Below are 16715 nucleotides of genomic sequence, written 5' to 3' on the forward strand. Positions count from 1 at the left end.
TGAAGGAAGACCCCTCATACGGTGGTGCAATTGGGTTAAAATACCCGAAGGAGCTAAGGAGCATGTACCCTGTCTATCCTTTATACGTAATCAAGTACTTTGCATGCCCAGGTATAGATCCCGGAGCCCATAAACCCGATGTCGGTAAAATATCAGGGACGGGGCATACGATCTACGTCTCGATGTGGGTAGCCTTGCGAATGACTGGGTCAATTTCTTATACATAGTACCTATGTGCGAAGCAGTTTCTGCTGACACTTTTATAATCCCCATATCGTTAAAGGGTCCTTTCCCGCTGTTTCAAGAGATGAAAAGTCTCCTGAGCTCCATGTTATACTGAAAGAACAAGATCCAAGCCCTTTACAGACCATTCCAGCATGTCATCTCTGGCAGAGGGGGCATTTGATGTCTTGCCAATGTGCGCAGTACGACTATCACCACCTGTTATTGAAATTTTTATTCACATGCTCACTCTCTGTTCTCTGTTTAGTTCAACTCATTTTCCACCGCAGCAAACCAATCCGCATGTCTCAGGTCAAATTTGACATGCCTCTGCTTAGACAGCACTTTCATCACACAAGCACCCGGATTGGTCACCTCGGATTGCGGCGTGAGGGCAGGTCTTTGTGAGTTTTCCCCCTATGAGTAATCTACTGTTCTGGAGTCATTGGAAACTAATCTTCTATCTCAAGCGGCTACCAATCTGACCATGACAGCATGCCAAATACCTCAAGCTAACCAAGCTCAAATATCCCCTATCCTGGCTGGCGTTCTAGGAGGTCTGGTACTTATAATGGTTTTGACGCGGGTGATTCACCGTTCAGTATTCATGCGATGGTTTTGGATTGATGATGCGTTCATCATAGCAGCTACAATTTGCTCTAGTCCCCTGAACTGGTTGATGTTTCCGAGTATGTTCGTTGGCCTTTTATGGCTAGTGTCTAACACTAATATTCGCTTAGTGAAAGAATTGGGACTCGGAACCAATATATGGGCTGTGCCCTATGATGACATCTCAAAAGAGCTGGAGGTGAGCTAATCTCCTTGAATCATATGGGTCCTATCCCGAGGTCTCAGATGTTCTGACTCCACATCTAGCTACTATACATCGCAGAAGTCTTTTATATGATTGCAGAGACCTTTACACAACTATCCTTCCTTACCTTCTTTACACGGATCTTCCCCTTTGAGCGTTACCGAATGGTAGGATACGCTTTGATGGGGCTTTCGGTATGCTTCGGGCTATCCAATACCTTCGTCATGATTTTCCAATGCCAGCCCGTTTCATACTTCTGGCACGGCTGGACTGGAGAATATCAAGGAGTCTGTATCAACATCAATGCCTTCTCCTGGTTCAAGGCTGTATTTCAAATTGTGATGGATATTGCAATCATCAGTCTTCCAATTTGGCCACTCGTACACACGCAAACAACGACGCGAAAGAAGATTCAGATTGCGCTGATGTTCTGTACGGGATTTGTGTGCGTGCTCTCTCTCCTTTCTGAATATTTTCTAAGCTATACTGACTGGCCCAGTATCACAATTGTCAGCTGTCTACGATTGCAGTCGCTTGTCAAATTTTCAAAATCCTCTAACACCACATGTGAGCCATTCCCCATACAGATCCTAAGCTAAACTCCAATTCCAGGCCGCATTAACTCTTCTTTACACATCAGACTCGAATACTCCTGCGGTATACTGGAGTGTTGTGGAATGCGATGTTGCGATTATTTGCGCATGCATGCCTACTATCCCTCCTGTTCTAAGGAGCGTTTTCCCTTCGTTCTTCAGAAAGGAATACGAAAGCCGAACTGCTGATCGTCCTAGGAAGGATCCCCAATTGTTTCATTTGTCAAACATGAAAAAAAATCGCCCGCCGCATTTCAGCAACTCCCAGACGCAACTTGTCGAAGATTCAGTTCAGGAATTGCCAAAGAACTCTGCATAATGCGCCATCATATCACTCGTTTAGCCTCATAGATAATGATACAATTTACCCAAGGAGCCTACCTAGCTTGAATCCTGAACTTTGATAAGAGTAGCGGCAGATGATATACTAACTAGGCTCGGGCATTTAAAATGATTCCACTGATTGACACTCAGTGGGGCCACACCCGCTCTATTTCATCCCCACTGTATAAAAATTGTACCCACATATAAAAAAATCAACCCCCAGAACTAGCAATAAAAATGACAAGAGTGGGATTTGAACCCACGCCCCTTTCGAGACACGGAAGTGTGGATCAGGTGATCGCCTGAACCGTGCGCCTTAGACCAACTCGGCCATCTTGCCAGATTGATATACGAGATTTAGAAATCTTTTACCATAGCTAAATGCAATATTTTGGGACTGTCTAAAGTGCGCCCCGGTCGAAACAGCCAAACAGAATTATTTTCACGAATATGAAATTCACCATATACCACCACAGTTTAATTCTATAATAGATATAAAATATTATGAACGATGTATCCATCGATATTTGTCGCCTATAAAATAGACGAATAGACCGGAGAGACTAGTAGAAGTTGCCCCTTGCTTTGCCGGGGAAAACCCCCTTCTGAGGTTATAGATCCCCCAATGAATTCCCAATGCCTCCACCAAGGGCAAAGTGGTAAATGCGCCGAACCTTGGAACCTTTTCTTACCCTATCAAATATTTAAATAGTGCAAACATACAATAATACCTGATTTTCCAGGTTGTCGGCCCATCTGCACGTGCTGATTGCCAGTGTCCGATAAGAGCCTGTATGGGAAGCTGTTTAAAATTAGATGAGACCTCGGGAGGCTAGATAGGAGTCATTTATTGGCCTGGGCTATCCAAGCATGGTTTCAACTTGAACCTTGTAAATACTCGTCTATGGATATTGACATATTCCCCTTACTGCTTAAATATTTCATGCTTCTCTTAGTTTAAGCATCTTCAGATCTATTCAAATACCCGATCTTTATCAAACTCACTTGACTTCTGACATCTGTTGACTATGTCTAACATTCCAATTTCAGTCGATAACCCCTTCCATTTGCTAATCAATGAAGCCCAGAATGAACCGGTTAGTAACTGTGATCCCACAAACAAGGAAATAGAATACTCATTCAATGATTTTGATACTCAGTCTCAACTTCAAAATCGCTTTGAACTTCACCGGGTGACTCGAAATGAGCAACAGAAAGAAAAGATCCTATCCAAAGACTTTCCTGGTTGGACTCTGGATGACGTTCTCAAGAGACTAGACGGTCCAGCCAAGGAAGAGGGATTCGTAGACCCCCGAAACTGCCTTGTCATCTGGGCTAAGCCCCCATCCCATATCCGCGATCTGATATCCTCTATTCAGAGTGAATTGAAAGAGGTTGCTCCTTGTAAGTCTCATTGCTGACTCGACTTGAAAAGGCCCCCTCTAATCTAATTTTGAATAGCACTTTGGGTTATGCCCCCTGAATGTCTACATACTACTGTCTTAGAGGTGGCTCATTCTTTGACTGAGGGTCAAATTGATGAGCTTGTTCGCATTTTGCTGTCCTCAGATGTCACTCCGAAACAGATCTCCGAGTATGCAACTACTCACAAGACTTGTCTTTTGAAACCCACTGTTAGCTTTGATTCCTCTGCGCTGGCGCTGAGTTTTGTTCCGGTTGGAGGCGAAGGCGATTATACCTATCATCATCTCCGTCGTGATATTTTTGATATGGTTCGACAAGCTGGTCTTCCTGTGGCATCGCGCTATATTGTTCCTTCCGCCCATATCACTATTGCGCGGTTTATTAACCAAGAAGGCTTTATGGAGGAAGGGAAGGTTGATCACTTGAAAGTGAAGGCGTTCATTGACAAGATTGGCAATATTAACAAGAAGTTACAAGAGGAATATGGGCCTCATGTTACTCAAGAGAATAAAGGAGTTGAATGAGTGGTTGGGGAGGAAAGAGGACTTATGATCCAAAAGGGAAGACTTTGGTATGGAGGTGGTGAGAACATCCACGGTTAAGAATATTGGTCGTTGTTTCTCGCTTTACTCGTGATTCTTCATTGATATAGAAAATAACAAAGAATAAATAAATTTTTTGAGTTAGATAAGTCCAAGGAAAATGCCCAGGGAGTAAGAAGGGCTATACAAGATCAAGCGACCATACTTGGAAGGCGCTCCCTAGCTGTGACATCTGGACAGGAACTCATGTACCTTTTTTCAAATGTTTAGTTCAAGATCGAAAGGTATATCTTGCAGCAATCCCTAATCCACCTGACAACGCAGATATCCCAGTAAAGACAATCAAAGGCCCATACCCAGAGCCATACGCCTTTGCAGCAACACCATCCCAAGAGTGGTGGTGAAGCAAAGCTTCACTCAGCGGTCCACTGACAATGTTTCCAATTCCGCGACCTGAGGACAGGAGTCCGAAAATAATACTCGGATCCGTATATGTGTTTCTCTTCTGGATTTCAGAGACAATAGCCGCCCAGGTTGAACTGAAGGAACCGCCGAATAGGCCATAGAAGATGCAGAAAACGTAAAGTGGGGCGAGGCTTGTTGAAAATCCCCAGATTAGAAACACAGCCACGGTGCTGCCGGCCGTGGAAAGGAGGATACATGTGGTTGCATGGTATCGATCGACCATTGAGCCCATGATGACACAGCCAAAGACAGAGGCGAGATTGAAGAGCATGACTGTCAATGAAGCTTCCATACTACTCGCACCCAGGCTGCGAGCGTATGTCGGTAGATAGATAGTCGGGAGAAAATAGCCCATTGCCTCGAGAATGTTTCCGAATTGATACTTCAAAAATTTTGAGTCTAGAACGAACCAGAAATCAAATGGTCGGGTGTGTGATGCGCGCGAAATTGGCAGTCGTGGTCTCAGGAAGTAGAGAAGTGGGCCACCCATGACCATCAGCCCAACAGCCCATGCACGAAGGGCCGTTTTATGCCCGTACGAAGTGAGGAGCCATTGTAAGACCATGGGAAGAATGACACCAGAAATACCAGTACCGGCCTATCAATGAAGTCAGAATATAAAATATAAGGCGGGCTGAGCATATCTACTTACCCACATAATGCCAAAGGCAAGCCCTCTTCGGCGAACGAACCATTCTTCCATGAAGACGATAGTCGGAGCATATGCCAGACTAGATCCAACACCATATGCAACACCTTGTGAGAGAATGAGGTTTGTTGTATTTGTTGCAAAGGAGCTCAATGCCAGGGCAAGACACATGATTACAAAGCCAATAGGAGCAGCCAAAAGCTTCATACGGGGAACTGCCTGGAGTAAAACGAAGGCTACAGGAAGAAACATGTAGGAGATTCCCTATATAGCATTAGCGGTAATGTCGGGTGGGCATTTTGAAAAAGACGAACCATAGCGCATGTCCCAACAACTGCAATGTCTCCGGAGCTTTTAAATGGTTCGTTGGTGCTATAGTAATCTTGGAAAATTCCAAAAGAGAAAGTGAACCCTTCTGAAAATCAGCAGGAAATTCAGTCTCAATTTCGATCATTTTTATTTACCCCAGATTAATGCCTCGATAACGAAGCAAGCAGCTAGGAATAGCCATGCTCTTTTGCCAGTGTCGACGGGTGGCAAGTCTGCTTGCGTATCGGCCTCGGGTTGAGATACTTCAAAGTTCTCCATTGTGAAGGGTGGTGATCTAGAAACCAGATACCTTAGCTCTAGATACCTTGGGATTGGATTTTGTTTGAAAAGTTTTCAGAGATCTGAAAGCGGAAAGAGATTTGAATGATTCCACGCCCTTCAAATGACAGAGTGGGCCGCGGTGGGGCCCCGGATTTGAGTGAATCGGGAATTTCCACGAATATACTTTGTAGGTTACGTTTCCTTTGACTAAATTGCGGTCTGTCTTCGTATACGGAGGAAAGTGTGACTAGGCCCGGAATGAACCTAGGTAACTAATGGTTAGTTAACATACAGATATCTGCTCTAAGTCTATGGATTCACTCATTGCTAGTGAGTTTGGAAGACTATTCCATCATATCAGATTAAAGATATGTCAGAGGCTGATATAATCACTACTGATGCCACTAGTACCGCTAAGATACCTAACATAAGTGTTTGGCCTTCTTCGATGATCGAGTCAAACTCGCTAGCACCCAGTGGATCAGGTTATTCCTTTGAAATTGTGTCAACTGTAGCTATAATCGCAGCATCATTGTGGCAATTACCAATCCTTGTGATCAAGAACAAACAGACATGTTCGATATCTAGTTAGCTCATAGGGAATAAAAGCGATGGTTAAGGAGCTGACGTAATCAGGAATAAGTGCCGTAGAGTACATATTGCAGGACACTTAGCAAAGTAGAAGATCAGGTAGTCATTCATAACTATGTAGCCAGTGTGAAGAGAGAGCAAGTGTGAAAATGCATGAAGAGCCTAAAGCAGTTTTCTTGTGGGAATACTCTCAAAGGCCTACATATGTGCTGATGTGGAGGTAATTTTGCCGCTGCCTAGGTCACCGACAACTTTGCTGAAGAGCTAAGCTGACCTTAGGAGATTTCGTGTTTATTATAGAGTCGATCCCCTCGCGTGGCAGAAATAACTGTCATTGCCCACGCACTGCCCTTCAATGAATTCTTTCAATGTTCCAACTTGCAAGTTGGAAGAGAAGAAATGTGGGATGACGGGAGACCCACTATATACCTATTTCTGGAATTCCAGCTTTGAATGACTTGCTGACGATATGGTATCTAGGGAACACTTTTGAATCTAATCCTGACTTGGCGAGGAAATTGAAGGAGCAGGGCATTACTGAGATTGTGGTCTTCGGTGTACAAAGTGATTTCTGTGTACGATCGACTAGGCCTGAGATATCGTCATGAGAGGAGTGCAGGGGGTAAAAAAGAGATGGAGAGGCGAGTCAAGGAGGAAAAGGGGAATTTTGAGAGAAAAGCGCACACACAGATATAAGAACTCCGGTCTAAACAACCCTTCCAGTAGTATTGGGGCTGTACACGCGGGCTTTAATGTCACCTTGCTATATGGTGCACACTCTAAAAATGACAATGAGGAGACAGGACAGACTGCAGAAGATATAGAGAAGGCGGTTGAGGATGAATTGATTTCACTTGGAGTTCGAATTGCTTCCTGGGAGGAATACATGGTTTGAGCTGTCTTGGTATCTAATACATCTTGTAACAATATTACGATTGTTCCTTTTTTCCGAAATTGATATATCGAGGACCCAATCTTTTTTTCTGCGAGTATTGGAATAATATCTCACATCGTACTTGAATAATTCAAGTTCACTTCACACAAACAAAACCGCAGCCTTTACGAGCCCGCTCACATGCTGCCTGTAATGCCTGTTGCTCGGTATCGGTCCACTTCACGGTCAGTTCCGCCCACGGCTTCTGGGCCTTGGCCTCCATTGCGCATGTCTTCTGCATGGCTTGAAGACGCGTAAGCTCGCGCGGGTCACTAGTGCCTGAGTACACAATGAACAAGGTGCAAGAAGGCAGCGAATCATAGATACGCTTGATATCCGAGACTGTGTGAGAGACGTTTTCGGCAAGTTGTTGGGTTGTCAGTTGGATTTCCGCCGTGACCACATCGGCGACGTTCTCCTTTTCAGCATTAGGGAATCGGTTGCACCAGCCGCGCTGTCGTTCGAGATTGCGCAGACGTGCCCAGGTGACGTCCACGCCACCACCTGGAATAGATGGGATTGATGCATCACCATTGACAGCAGCCGCCACACCCTTGACGACGGCATCATCATCTTGGCATCCGATTGCGACGGCGGCGTGGGCACCGTAGCCTCGTTCGGGATTGCCCCAGTCAACCACTGCACCAGTTCGATAATCATCTGCATTGCTGCTACCTGGTCGAGTCACTCGGCCAAGTCTGTGGAAAATGCTTTCGTTAGAGGCTTCACTAGTGCCCCAGCCCTCACCGTTTTCGCACTTCAACTTAACTAGGTCAAGCACGGCCCTAGAGTCCTCGATAGAATCGTGACCGGCCGTTCCGTTCTGAATGTTCTTGCTGACATACTTTGACATGAGCCATTTGAGACTGGACTTTAGCGGCGGGCCACGGGGATGCGGATAGATGATGCCAGTATCAATGATAAAGGGATGAGTCATTTTGAGGGCCGTCAAGTCAGAATTGAGAGAATGTCCGACCAGAACGGATCGGGCTGTGCAAATAGAGAGCATCTTCTGTTGAATATCAGGAAGCGTAGTAGTTACAGGGTCAAGCATCTCCTTCGTAATACCCGAATACCGGGTCAGGTAGTCAGAGATCGGTCGAGGAGGCTTCACCAGTTCGTCCAACACCACCTCGCCATCCCAACGCACGATACTAATACGCGTCAGTTCTGACTGGCCGCCTTCTGTGAGACACATCTCGCAATCAAGACCTAAAACCTCACGGCCCTCGGTCATGCTCCCTTTCTCAAACTCGCCGAAAGGCACGTCGCCATCTTCCAAGCTGGCGACGTTAGTATCAACCCAGCCGTCCTCGACGGATTGTCCAAGACGCTTGCGCGTTTCAATTTCAGCGGACTTGTCTTCTTCCGACGTAAAGAAAGCGGGATGAATAACATAGTCGTTTTCACGAAGCTGCTCCAATGTACTGATAAACTTTGTAATGGGAGTCCGGATTGGAACAAATTTGGCACTGACACGGGCCTTTTGAACACCGCCGCTCCTGTGTTCTTTTTCTTTCTTGACTTTTGGCACTGGGGCCAGTAGCATGGCTTGGAGAGGTGAATGCACTTTGTGGTATTTGGTGTCTCCGGGGGCTTTCACGGGCCAAACATGGTCGAATAATTCAGACAACGGACGCAAAACCGGAGGGGTCTCAGTTTCTGAAAGCTTGCGCGGACTGAACTGACTCGACTTATCCTCAAGAGGGAGGCCAGCTTTCCATCGCTCAAATTCGGTGAGCTTTTCTTCAGTCGGTTTATCCTCTGCAGTCTCCTCTTCCTCAGCTGGCTTGTCAGGTGAAACAATTCCGCCGTCATCGGTGGTAGTTGAGTCATCCAATGATAATTTGCCATTAAACATGTCGAGCTCCAAACCAGGCACCATTAAAATAACGGCCTTGCGCATCGATTTGGGAAATTTAATGGAGAGCCATTGTGGCGCGAGGCCGTCCGCAAAGCAAAACAGAAGCAGCGACTGCAGATCCGCAATGCGAACTGGGGTTTGCATTTTACCTCCCGTGTATGTTACTTGCGGGTATTTCCCCTTTTCTCCATCCACGCGCTTCTTTTTTTTGGGCATTTTATCGATGGGGACGACCAGGGTCTGTTTAGCTGCTGTCGAGAGCACTGGGTGATGAATTAGCAATTGAGGGTCTCCTTGCTCGAGTGTTTTGCCATTCTAACCCTCCGCATCAGGCGAGTCAGCCTCGCGTTTTCTTTTGTTGTGATTTCCCTCCATGTTGTTGCGTTGTTGAGAACCACGAAATAAAATCCCCATGAAGGTTCTCATATCTTCACGTGAGATAGATATTCTGCCAGAAGATCAGGGCGGTGTGGATACGATCTGATAACGAGTGCCCCTCGGGATATCGCTCGGAAAAATCGCCTCCGTCACGCCATCGATCTTGCTCTAAAACCGAAAGAGAGCTCTCACTGCCTCACTCTTGAGCACTTGATTCATCTCAGCTCTGGACGCAAAAAGCTTCTTCTCCACTCTGATTATCTAGATCTCTCCATATCCTCCATTGACACTCACAATTCCCTTCACTTCATTCCAACATCCTCCATCCATGTCGGCCCTTACCGAAATCACCTCGGAGGCCGACTTCTCGACACACCTCCAGTCGCTGTCTCCCTCGGCCTTACTCGTTCTTTATTTCCACACAACATGGGCTGCACCCTGCACTCAAATGCGCGCCGTCCTCTCCGCACTCGCCTCGCAGTACCCCGCTACCGCCCCGCCGAATATCTCGTTTGTCAGCATTGATGCCGAGGAACTTCCTGATATCTCGGAGATATATGATGTCTCTGCAGTGCCATTTGTCGTCTGTCTTCGCAGCGGCCAAATCCTAGAGTCTATCAGCGGCAGCGATGCTATGAAGGTTCGCGACGCTATCGAACGCCACGCCGGCCGCGGAAATGGTGTCGCCCCTCCCACAAACACTAACATTCCCCCTCCTCTTACTGCTGTTCCTCGTGAAAATGGCCCTGTAACCGCAACACAGGCCCCTGCCGCCCCTGAAGCTCTCGCTGGCCCTGGTGCCAATGCTACCCCCGTGGCTTCGACCCCGGCTCTTACCCCCGAACAATCGAAGGAAGCGCTCTGGGCCCGTCTTGCCGAGCTGGTCAAGGCTGCACCAGTTATGCTTTTTATGAAGGGTACTCCCAGTGCCCCACAATGCGGTTTCAGTCGCCAGCTGGTCGGTATTCTCCGAGAGCGCAGCATCAAGTACGGCTTCTTCAACATTCTTGCCGATGATGAAGTTCGCCAAGGATTGAAGGAGTTTGCTGAGTGGCCAACTTTCCCTCAACTGTGGGTAGATGGAGAGTTGGTTGGTGGTCTAGATATCGTATGTCTCTGTATTTTCTTTGCCCAGCGTCAACGCCGTCATGCTAATACTTTCAAGGTCCGTGAGGAGATCAGCGCCGACCCCAGCTTCATGCAACAGTACTCTGTCAACAAGCCTGCAGCCGCATAGGTTCCTGGTCCTGGATGATACCCATACTAAGCTGCTTGCCTTGACGATAAACGTATTCACTTAATAAGAGACATTTCGAAAATTGACATCAATCTTGTCTTCTGTCTCTAAACTTACAAAAATTCAATTGTAGATTTTACATTGATTTTTAATCCTGTGTCTCTTAATAATCTAGACGGCTTCTAGTAGCTATACGATCTGTATCAACTGGTGTATCCATTTCAAACTCACAGCGCTTGAGTACTTTTGCTGATCGCCTCCTACTAAACGATATTCTCAGCTACTTAGGCATGGCCATCCTTCATATCTTTTTTTTCATCTTTAACCACTTAATGGGATGAATTGAACGGGTCATTCATAATCCATTCAGCAGGATTCTTCTTCCGGCTCACAGCAAAGCGCGAGAGCACAGCGTCTTCATCAACATATGCTCCCGCCAACCACCGCGAACCAGTAGCGGTGCTGAACTGATTGCGCGCATGAACGATGCGCCGATTAGCGAAGATGACACATTCGCCAGGCTTGAGCTTAAGTTGATACACTGAAGATTGTGATTCAATCTGCGACGTGAATAGGTCTAGAGCTCGCTTCATCAGAGCAAAACTCTCTACGCCTTTTCCTCCACCGGGCAAGGCAGATTGGAAAGGGGGCGAGTAGTTCACGCGGTGAACCTCCTTTGTCTTCTCATTCAGTTCAATCACAGGCCAGGTGTTGTAGTAGGTCTGGTCCTCGTGGACATACTCGTAGCTGAGTTGTGTTCGCGTGAGTGTTTTGAACTCGGTTAAACAGTGTGTTTTCATTAGTTGTGCTGCGTAGAAGGAATCTGCGAATAAAGACTCGCCTCCGTCGCATGAATTCTCTAGGCAGTGCAGTAATTGGTACGCTGGCGGCTCATTCATATACATCAGGTCCATATGGAAGCCCAGGAACTGGTTTGTGTACGCCACATTCTTGGCCTCGGGCACTGTGCGCACATCCCACGTTGACCCGTAGAAAGAGTTGCGTAGCGGTCCCATCCGCGTTGCGATTTTTTCTACCATTTCTCGTGATTTGGGAATGTCCTTGACGAACAGTAAGCCCAGACGTTGGATATTGCGCATTGCGCTGGCGAATTTTGCGTCATCGTTCATATAGTCCTCGTACGAGACCCAGTGCTGCAACTTATGCATTATATCGCTGCTCCATTTGAGTGGTGCCATGTCCCAGGAAGTGTGATCGTGCGTGTCCCACGCAGGTGCTGCTAGATCTCGCCAGTTCCAGCGGGAGACGTGCTCCTCGTTATATCCTGGGATGTCGTTCTTCCAGCTCACTTGGAGATCTTCGCCGTCCCATTTGACTTCTCGAGGATAGATATCTTCTGGAATGTCGTTTGTGCGGAAAGACCGTTGCTTTGAGTGCGGGTCTACACACTGCACGCATTTACAGAGATCACGAAGGTAGTAGTGTGGCAAGTTAAGGTCATCTCGTTGCGGATATTGCAGTGTCGTCTTATCATATTCGACTAGTGCACTCGCAGGCTCCGTTGTTTCTAATGTAGTCGGGTTGTGCTTATTGAATTTGTTGATATTATATCCTTTGACGGAGTTTCCGTTCTTCTTTCGAACTTTTCCAATTTCATTGGAGTCATTTAACTCAGTTGTATCAAGTAGACGTGATATCAATGAGTTTTCGGTCCTCGAGGCTCTCGCGCATTTAGCTGTGGTGACAAAGCTCCGCGAGGCAGCACCAGTTAGGCCTCGCGTGAGCTGTCGTAACTGGAGAAGGGCGAGGGTTTTTGGGCTCATTCTCATTCCTCTTTTTTATCAATGGTTTCTCAGTGTTCGAAATGGAATGAATTTGAGGGTATAAAAGTAAGTGCGGGGATATCAACCTAGCTTGATGAGCCGAGGTATATCCCAATCGGAGCTACGGGACAACAGCGTGAAAGACAGGATGCATAGATATCCAAGGTTCTCTCTTTCATCAAAAATCTGCGGAATCTCCTTCATTTAATGTTGCTTCAACCCTGGAATTATTGTTTGAATGGACTCACTTAGTTTATATATTTCCACTATTTACTACTTCAGACATCTATTGATGACACCTAAAATCAAAGGCATCACTGATGACATAACTATGGTTATCGGCGCTGATAACGAACCAACTAATGGAGCTATCTCGCATTCCATTCGCCTCCCGGAAAGCAAACAAACAGAAGGTCAACATGGGTTCTCCTTTCTCCTAAAACCTAACTCTGAGAAATGTCAGCCGGCGGTGAACAACTCAAATATGAGGGCACCAGAAGCCAAGTCCTACTGGCCGGCGGGACTGCCGGTCTGATTTCGCGCTTCTGCGTTGCGCCGCTCGATGTCGTCAAGATTCGCCTGCAGCTGCAGGTCCACTCCTTGTCGGATCCCAATTCACATAAAACAGTGATAGGGCCGGTGTATAAGGGGACTTTGTCGACTATGAAGGCCATCGTCAGACAGGAGGGTATCACGGTATGTATTCTACCTACACATGATATACCGAGGTGCTTTTATGGCCGCTGATGCTTTGACTAGGGTCTTTGGAAAGGTAATATTCCAGCCGAGATGATGTATCTCTGCTATGGTGCTCTCCAGTTCACGACCTACCGCACCATCTCCCAAGCTCTCGTCAACCTACCCTACAGACTCCCGCCATCCGGCGAGTCGTTCGTCGCTGGCGCTGTCGCGGGCGGCATCTCCACGATAACAACATACCCTCTTGATCTACTGCGCACTCGCTTTGCCGCGCAAGGGCCAGAGCGCATATACAGCTCGCTCCGCGCCTCCGTGGTCGAGATTGTACGGCAAGAGGGATCAGCAGGCTTCTTCCGTGGATGCTCGGCGGCTGTGGCGCAGATCGTCCCGTTCATGGGCCTTTTCTTCACAGCATACGAGGGTTTTCGGCCAACAATGGCTCAGTGGGACTGGCTGCCGTTTGGTACTGGGGATGCGGCGGCCGGTGTCGTGGCGAGCGTTCTTGCGAAAACGGGCGTGTTCCCGTTGGACTTGGTTCGGAAGAGATTACAGGTGCAGGGTCCTACACGGACGCGCTATATCCATCGCAATATCCCTGAATACAATGGTCTTGTCCAGACTATGGGTATGATATTGCGCACGCAGGGCGTGCGGGGGTTGTATCGTGGGTTGACTGTTAGTCTGTTTAAGGCCGCGCCAGCTAGCGCAGTGACTATGTGGACATATGAGCAAGTGCTGAGACAGCTCCAGCAAATTACTATACTGGCAGGGGCTTAAGCACTGCGACTTTCATTATTGGTTACTTCAAACCTGGGCATTGGATGGAGTTTTTTTGGTTTCCTTTTTTTCTAGTGATTAGACAAATAATGTAGGAATATCATCTAGTCATACTCCAGAAAACAAAAAAAAACGACATTGTTTTGGAATTCAGCGAAAATAGTGCCGAACTGTTAGTCAAACAGGGGTGTAGGAACGCTTTAGAGAACTCGAACAAAAAGGGGTGTCATTAAAGGCAGCGTGAGAAGGCATATTTTCAGACAGAATGGCAGTACAACAGCGATTATGTGCGAGGAATATGATCGGTCAGACCGAGTCCGATTAGTACTCGGCCTCGAGGTCCTCCTCATCATCAAAGGTATCACCGGCAACTTCCTCGTAATCCTTCTCGAGGGCAGCCAGATCCTCACGGGCCTCGGAGAATTCACCCTCCTCCATACCCTCACCGACATACCAGTGGACGAAAGCACGCTTGGAGTACATGAGATCGAACTTGTGGTCGAGACGGCTCCAGGCCTCGGCGATAGCGGTGGTGTTTGAGAGCATGCTGACGGCGCGGTCGACGGCGGCCATCTCGCTGCCGGGAACTTGCACGGGCTTCTGGTAGTTAATACCGAGCTTGAAGCCAGTAGGGCACCACTCGACCAGGTTGAAAGAAGGCTTAGCCTTGAGATCAGCGACGGCCTTGTTGCAGTCGCGGGGCACAACGTCTCCACGGTACAGCAGAGCCACGGCCATGTACTTGCCCTTCTGGGGGTCACAGACGACCATCTGATTGTGGGGCTCGAAGCCTTTTATAATAATTAGCCTTGAAGGGAAAACGAGGACATGTATTGGGTAAACTTACACTGGAAGGTGATATCCTGGACCTTGAAGCTCTCGTGGCCACTTCGCTCACTGGAGACGACGGGAGCGTACGAGATCAGAGGATAGTGAATACGGGGGAAGGGAACGAGGTTAGTCTGGAACTCATTCAGGTCGACGTTGAGGGAACCGTCAAAGCGCAAGCTGGATGTGATAGAGCTAACCACCTGAGCAATGAGACGGTTTAGGTGCTCAAATCCGGGGCGAGGGATGTTCAGATTACGGCGGCAAATATCGTAGACAGCCTCGTTATCGACGAGGAAAGTGCAGTCAGCGTTCTCGATGGTGCTGTGGGTAGACAGGACAGCGTTGTAGGGCTCAACAACGGCGGTTGACACACGGGGAGAAGGGTAGATAGAAAACTCCAGCTTGGCCTTCTTTCCATACTCAGCGGCAAGACGCTCCAACAGGAGAGCACCAAATCCGGAACCAGTACCACCACCGAAGGAGTGAAAGATCAAGAAACCTTGAAGAGAAGAGCAGTTGTCTAAGATGTAATTAGTATACTAGTTTTAGTCATAAACATAAGAAACGAATGCGCGTACCAACCACCCGGCGAATGCGCTCGAGTACTTCTTCGGCAAGCTCTTTGCCGACGGTGTAGTGACCACGAGCATCTAATATGCATTAGCCTTGAATATATCTTTTTGATTTTCCTTGATATCATACAGTTGTTTGCAGCGTCTTCCTTGCCGCTGATCAACTGCTCGGGGTGGAACAGCTGACGGTAGGTACCGGTACGGATCTCGTCAATGGGCTGTTATCAATTCATCAGCCACTCGTCTTTCAAAATAAAGATAAAAGATAGCCATATCCGCTTATGTTGAATACATACAGACGGGTCGAGGTCGACGAAGACGGAGCGGGGGACGTATTTGCCGCCAGAAGTCTCGGTAAAGAAGGTATCGTAGTGACCGGGGTCCGCAGCATTCTCGCCGAGCTCAGCGTTGTAGTGTCCATCGGGGGTCAGACCGTGCTCGAGAAGATAGCTATTGCGGATATGATTAGATCATGTTGTGCGAACGGCTATAATAAGCGGTGAAAAAGGAGAAAAAAAAACATACAGCTCCCACGCGGCATTACCAAGCTGTGTACCAGCCTGGCCAATATGAAGGTGACAGATCTAATAGCAATAACACGTCAGTATTGAATCCCTCAAGATATTAATCAATGCCACAAAACCGGGATGGCATGTTCTGATAGCTCAGGGGAAGGTGGCGCCATCAAGATCTTGCAAGTAATGGGAAGGGAAATTATGGTCGATGACTTACTTCACCACGCATGATGGGGGATGAGAAAGCTGAATCTTAGAAAGTTCAGACAAATTGTGGAAGGAAGAGGTCGAGATGATGGAAGAACGAGAAAGTGGAAAACAGTGGGGCGCCAATCAACACTTGCTGACTGTCAAATCAAAACAACTGGCGGTCACCGTGCGGGGGTCTTTCGGCTTCGATTCTTTATCTCCTTTCTTTATCTTTTTCCATCTCTTCATCTCTTCATCTCCGATATTTTCGATATTCTCTCTATTTCTTGGCGCTTACTGCTATCCAGTCGAATCTATACCAATACACCGAATACACCTGAAACATGTCATATATTTAGATTCATTAATAAAGTTATGCATTGCCCAATGCGTTTCCCGTGGAATGTGGGGGGCTTCCAGTATCACTACTCTACAGAATTCGATATACTAAGCCACGGAGTACCACAGAGTAATACTGATTGAGAATTCAGAAGATTCACAACGCGCTAGCTATCCATTTCTCATCGGGTATTAATCATCATCCTATCTACCCTGCTGAAACTACGGAACAATCTTGATGGTATTGCCGATCCTCCATGGATATTCCCCACAGCCCAGGATGGCCTGATCCTGATCGCTGATGAATCACAAAAGTACTTTGACGTGCTTTAGTCCGTTCTATTCTAAAGTGATCTAGCTCCGAGTCTAATGAACATTGG

The 16715-nt window shown here is 47.3% G+C and overlaps 8 protein-coding genes across 8 annotated transcripts; 4 read left to right on the plus strand and 4 right to left on the minus strand.

The window, feature by feature from the left end:
• Nucleotides 1-793: 793 nt before the first annotated feature.
• Nucleotides 794-1948, plus strand: N7495_004824 (uncharacterized protein; the record flags this gene model as incomplete). The annotated part of the gene is made up of 4 exons (XM_057207475.1): nucleotides 794-911; nucleotides 963-1030; nucleotides 1099-1479; nucleotides 1649-1948. The coding sequence occupies 4 exons, from the start codon at nucleotides 794-796 to the stop codon at nucleotides 1946-1948; spliced, it is 867 nt and encodes a 288-aa protein (XP_057065155.1).
• A 1033-nt stretch (nucleotides 1949-2981) lies between these two features.
• Nucleotides 2982-3902, plus strand: N7495_004825 (uncharacterized protein; the record flags this gene model as incomplete). The annotated part of the gene is made up of 2 exons (XM_057207476.1): nucleotides 2982-3357; nucleotides 3415-3902. 2 exons carry the CDS (start codon nucleotides 2982-2984, stop codon nucleotides 3900-3902), a joined length of 864 nt encoding a protein of 287 aa, XP_057065156.1.
• Nucleotides 3903-4191: 289 nt separating this feature from the next.
• Nucleotides 4192-5622, minus strand: N7495_004826 (uncharacterized protein; the record flags this gene model as incomplete). The annotated part of the gene is made up of 4 exons (XM_057207477.1): nucleotides 4192-4983; nucleotides 5038-5298; nucleotides 5349-5446; nucleotides 5499-5622. 4 exons carry the CDS (start codon nucleotides 5620-5622, stop codon nucleotides 4192-4194), a joined length of 1275 nt encoding a protein of 424 aa, XP_057065157.1.
• Nucleotides 5623-7247: 1625 nt separating this feature from the next.
• Nucleotides 7248-9389, minus strand: N7495_004827 (RNA exonuclease; the record flags this gene model as incomplete). Its single annotated transcript, XM_057207478.1, has 2 exons — nucleotides 7248-9277; nucleotides 9335-9389. The coding sequence occupies 2 exons, from the start codon at nucleotides 9387-9389 to the stop codon at nucleotides 7248-7250; spliced, it is 2085 nt and encodes a 694-aa protein (XP_057065158.1).
• A 331-nt stretch (nucleotides 9390-9720) lies between these two features.
• N7495_004828 (PICOT family protein) lies at nucleotides 9721-10629 on the plus strand (the record flags this gene model as incomplete). The annotated part of the gene is made up of 1 exon (XM_057207479.1): nucleotides 9721-10629. One exon carries the CDS (start codon nucleotides 9721-9723, stop codon nucleotides 10627-10629), a length of 909 nt encoding a protein of 302 aa, XP_057065159.1.
• A 329-nt stretch (nucleotides 10630-10958) lies between these two features.
• On the minus strand, nucleotides 10959-12413 carry N7495_004829 (putative Gamma-butyrobetaine hydroxylase subfamily; the record flags this gene model as incomplete). Its single annotated transcript, XM_057207480.1, has 1 exon — nucleotides 10959-12413. One exon carries the CDS (start codon nucleotides 12411-12413, stop codon nucleotides 10959-10961), a length of 1455 nt encoding a protein of 484 aa, XP_057065160.1.
• A 456-nt stretch (nucleotides 12414-12869) lies between these two features.
• Nucleotides 12870-13889, plus strand: N7495_004830 (thiamine transporter TPC1; the record flags this gene model as incomplete). The annotated part of the gene is made up of 2 exons (XM_057207481.1): nucleotides 12870-13109; nucleotides 13173-13889. The coding sequence occupies 2 exons, from the start codon at nucleotides 12870-12872 to the stop codon at nucleotides 13887-13889; spliced, it is 957 nt and encodes a 318-aa protein (XP_057065161.1).
• A 321-nt stretch (nucleotides 13890-14210) lies between these two features.
• On the minus strand, nucleotides 14211-16036 carry N7495_004831 (tubulin alpha chain; the record flags this gene model as incomplete). The annotated part of the gene is made up of 7 exons (XM_057207482.1): nucleotides 14211-14680; nucleotides 14737-15240; nucleotides 15299-15370; nucleotides 15423-15510; nucleotides 15589-15742; nucleotides 15818-15876; nucleotides 16025-16036. 7 exons carry the CDS (start codon nucleotides 16034-16036, stop codon nucleotides 14211-14213), a joined length of 1359 nt encoding a protein of 452 aa, XP_057065162.1.
• Nucleotides 16037-16715: the final 679 nt, after the last annotated feature.

Source organism: Penicillium taxi, assembly GCF_028828555.1.
Source record: "Penicillium taxi strain IBT 34144 chromosome Unknown utg000003l_segment0_segment0, whole genome shotgun sequence".
Taxonomy (NCBI): Eukaryota; Fungi; Ascomycota; class Eurotiomycetes; order Eurotiales; family Aspergillaceae; genus Penicillium; species Penicillium taxi.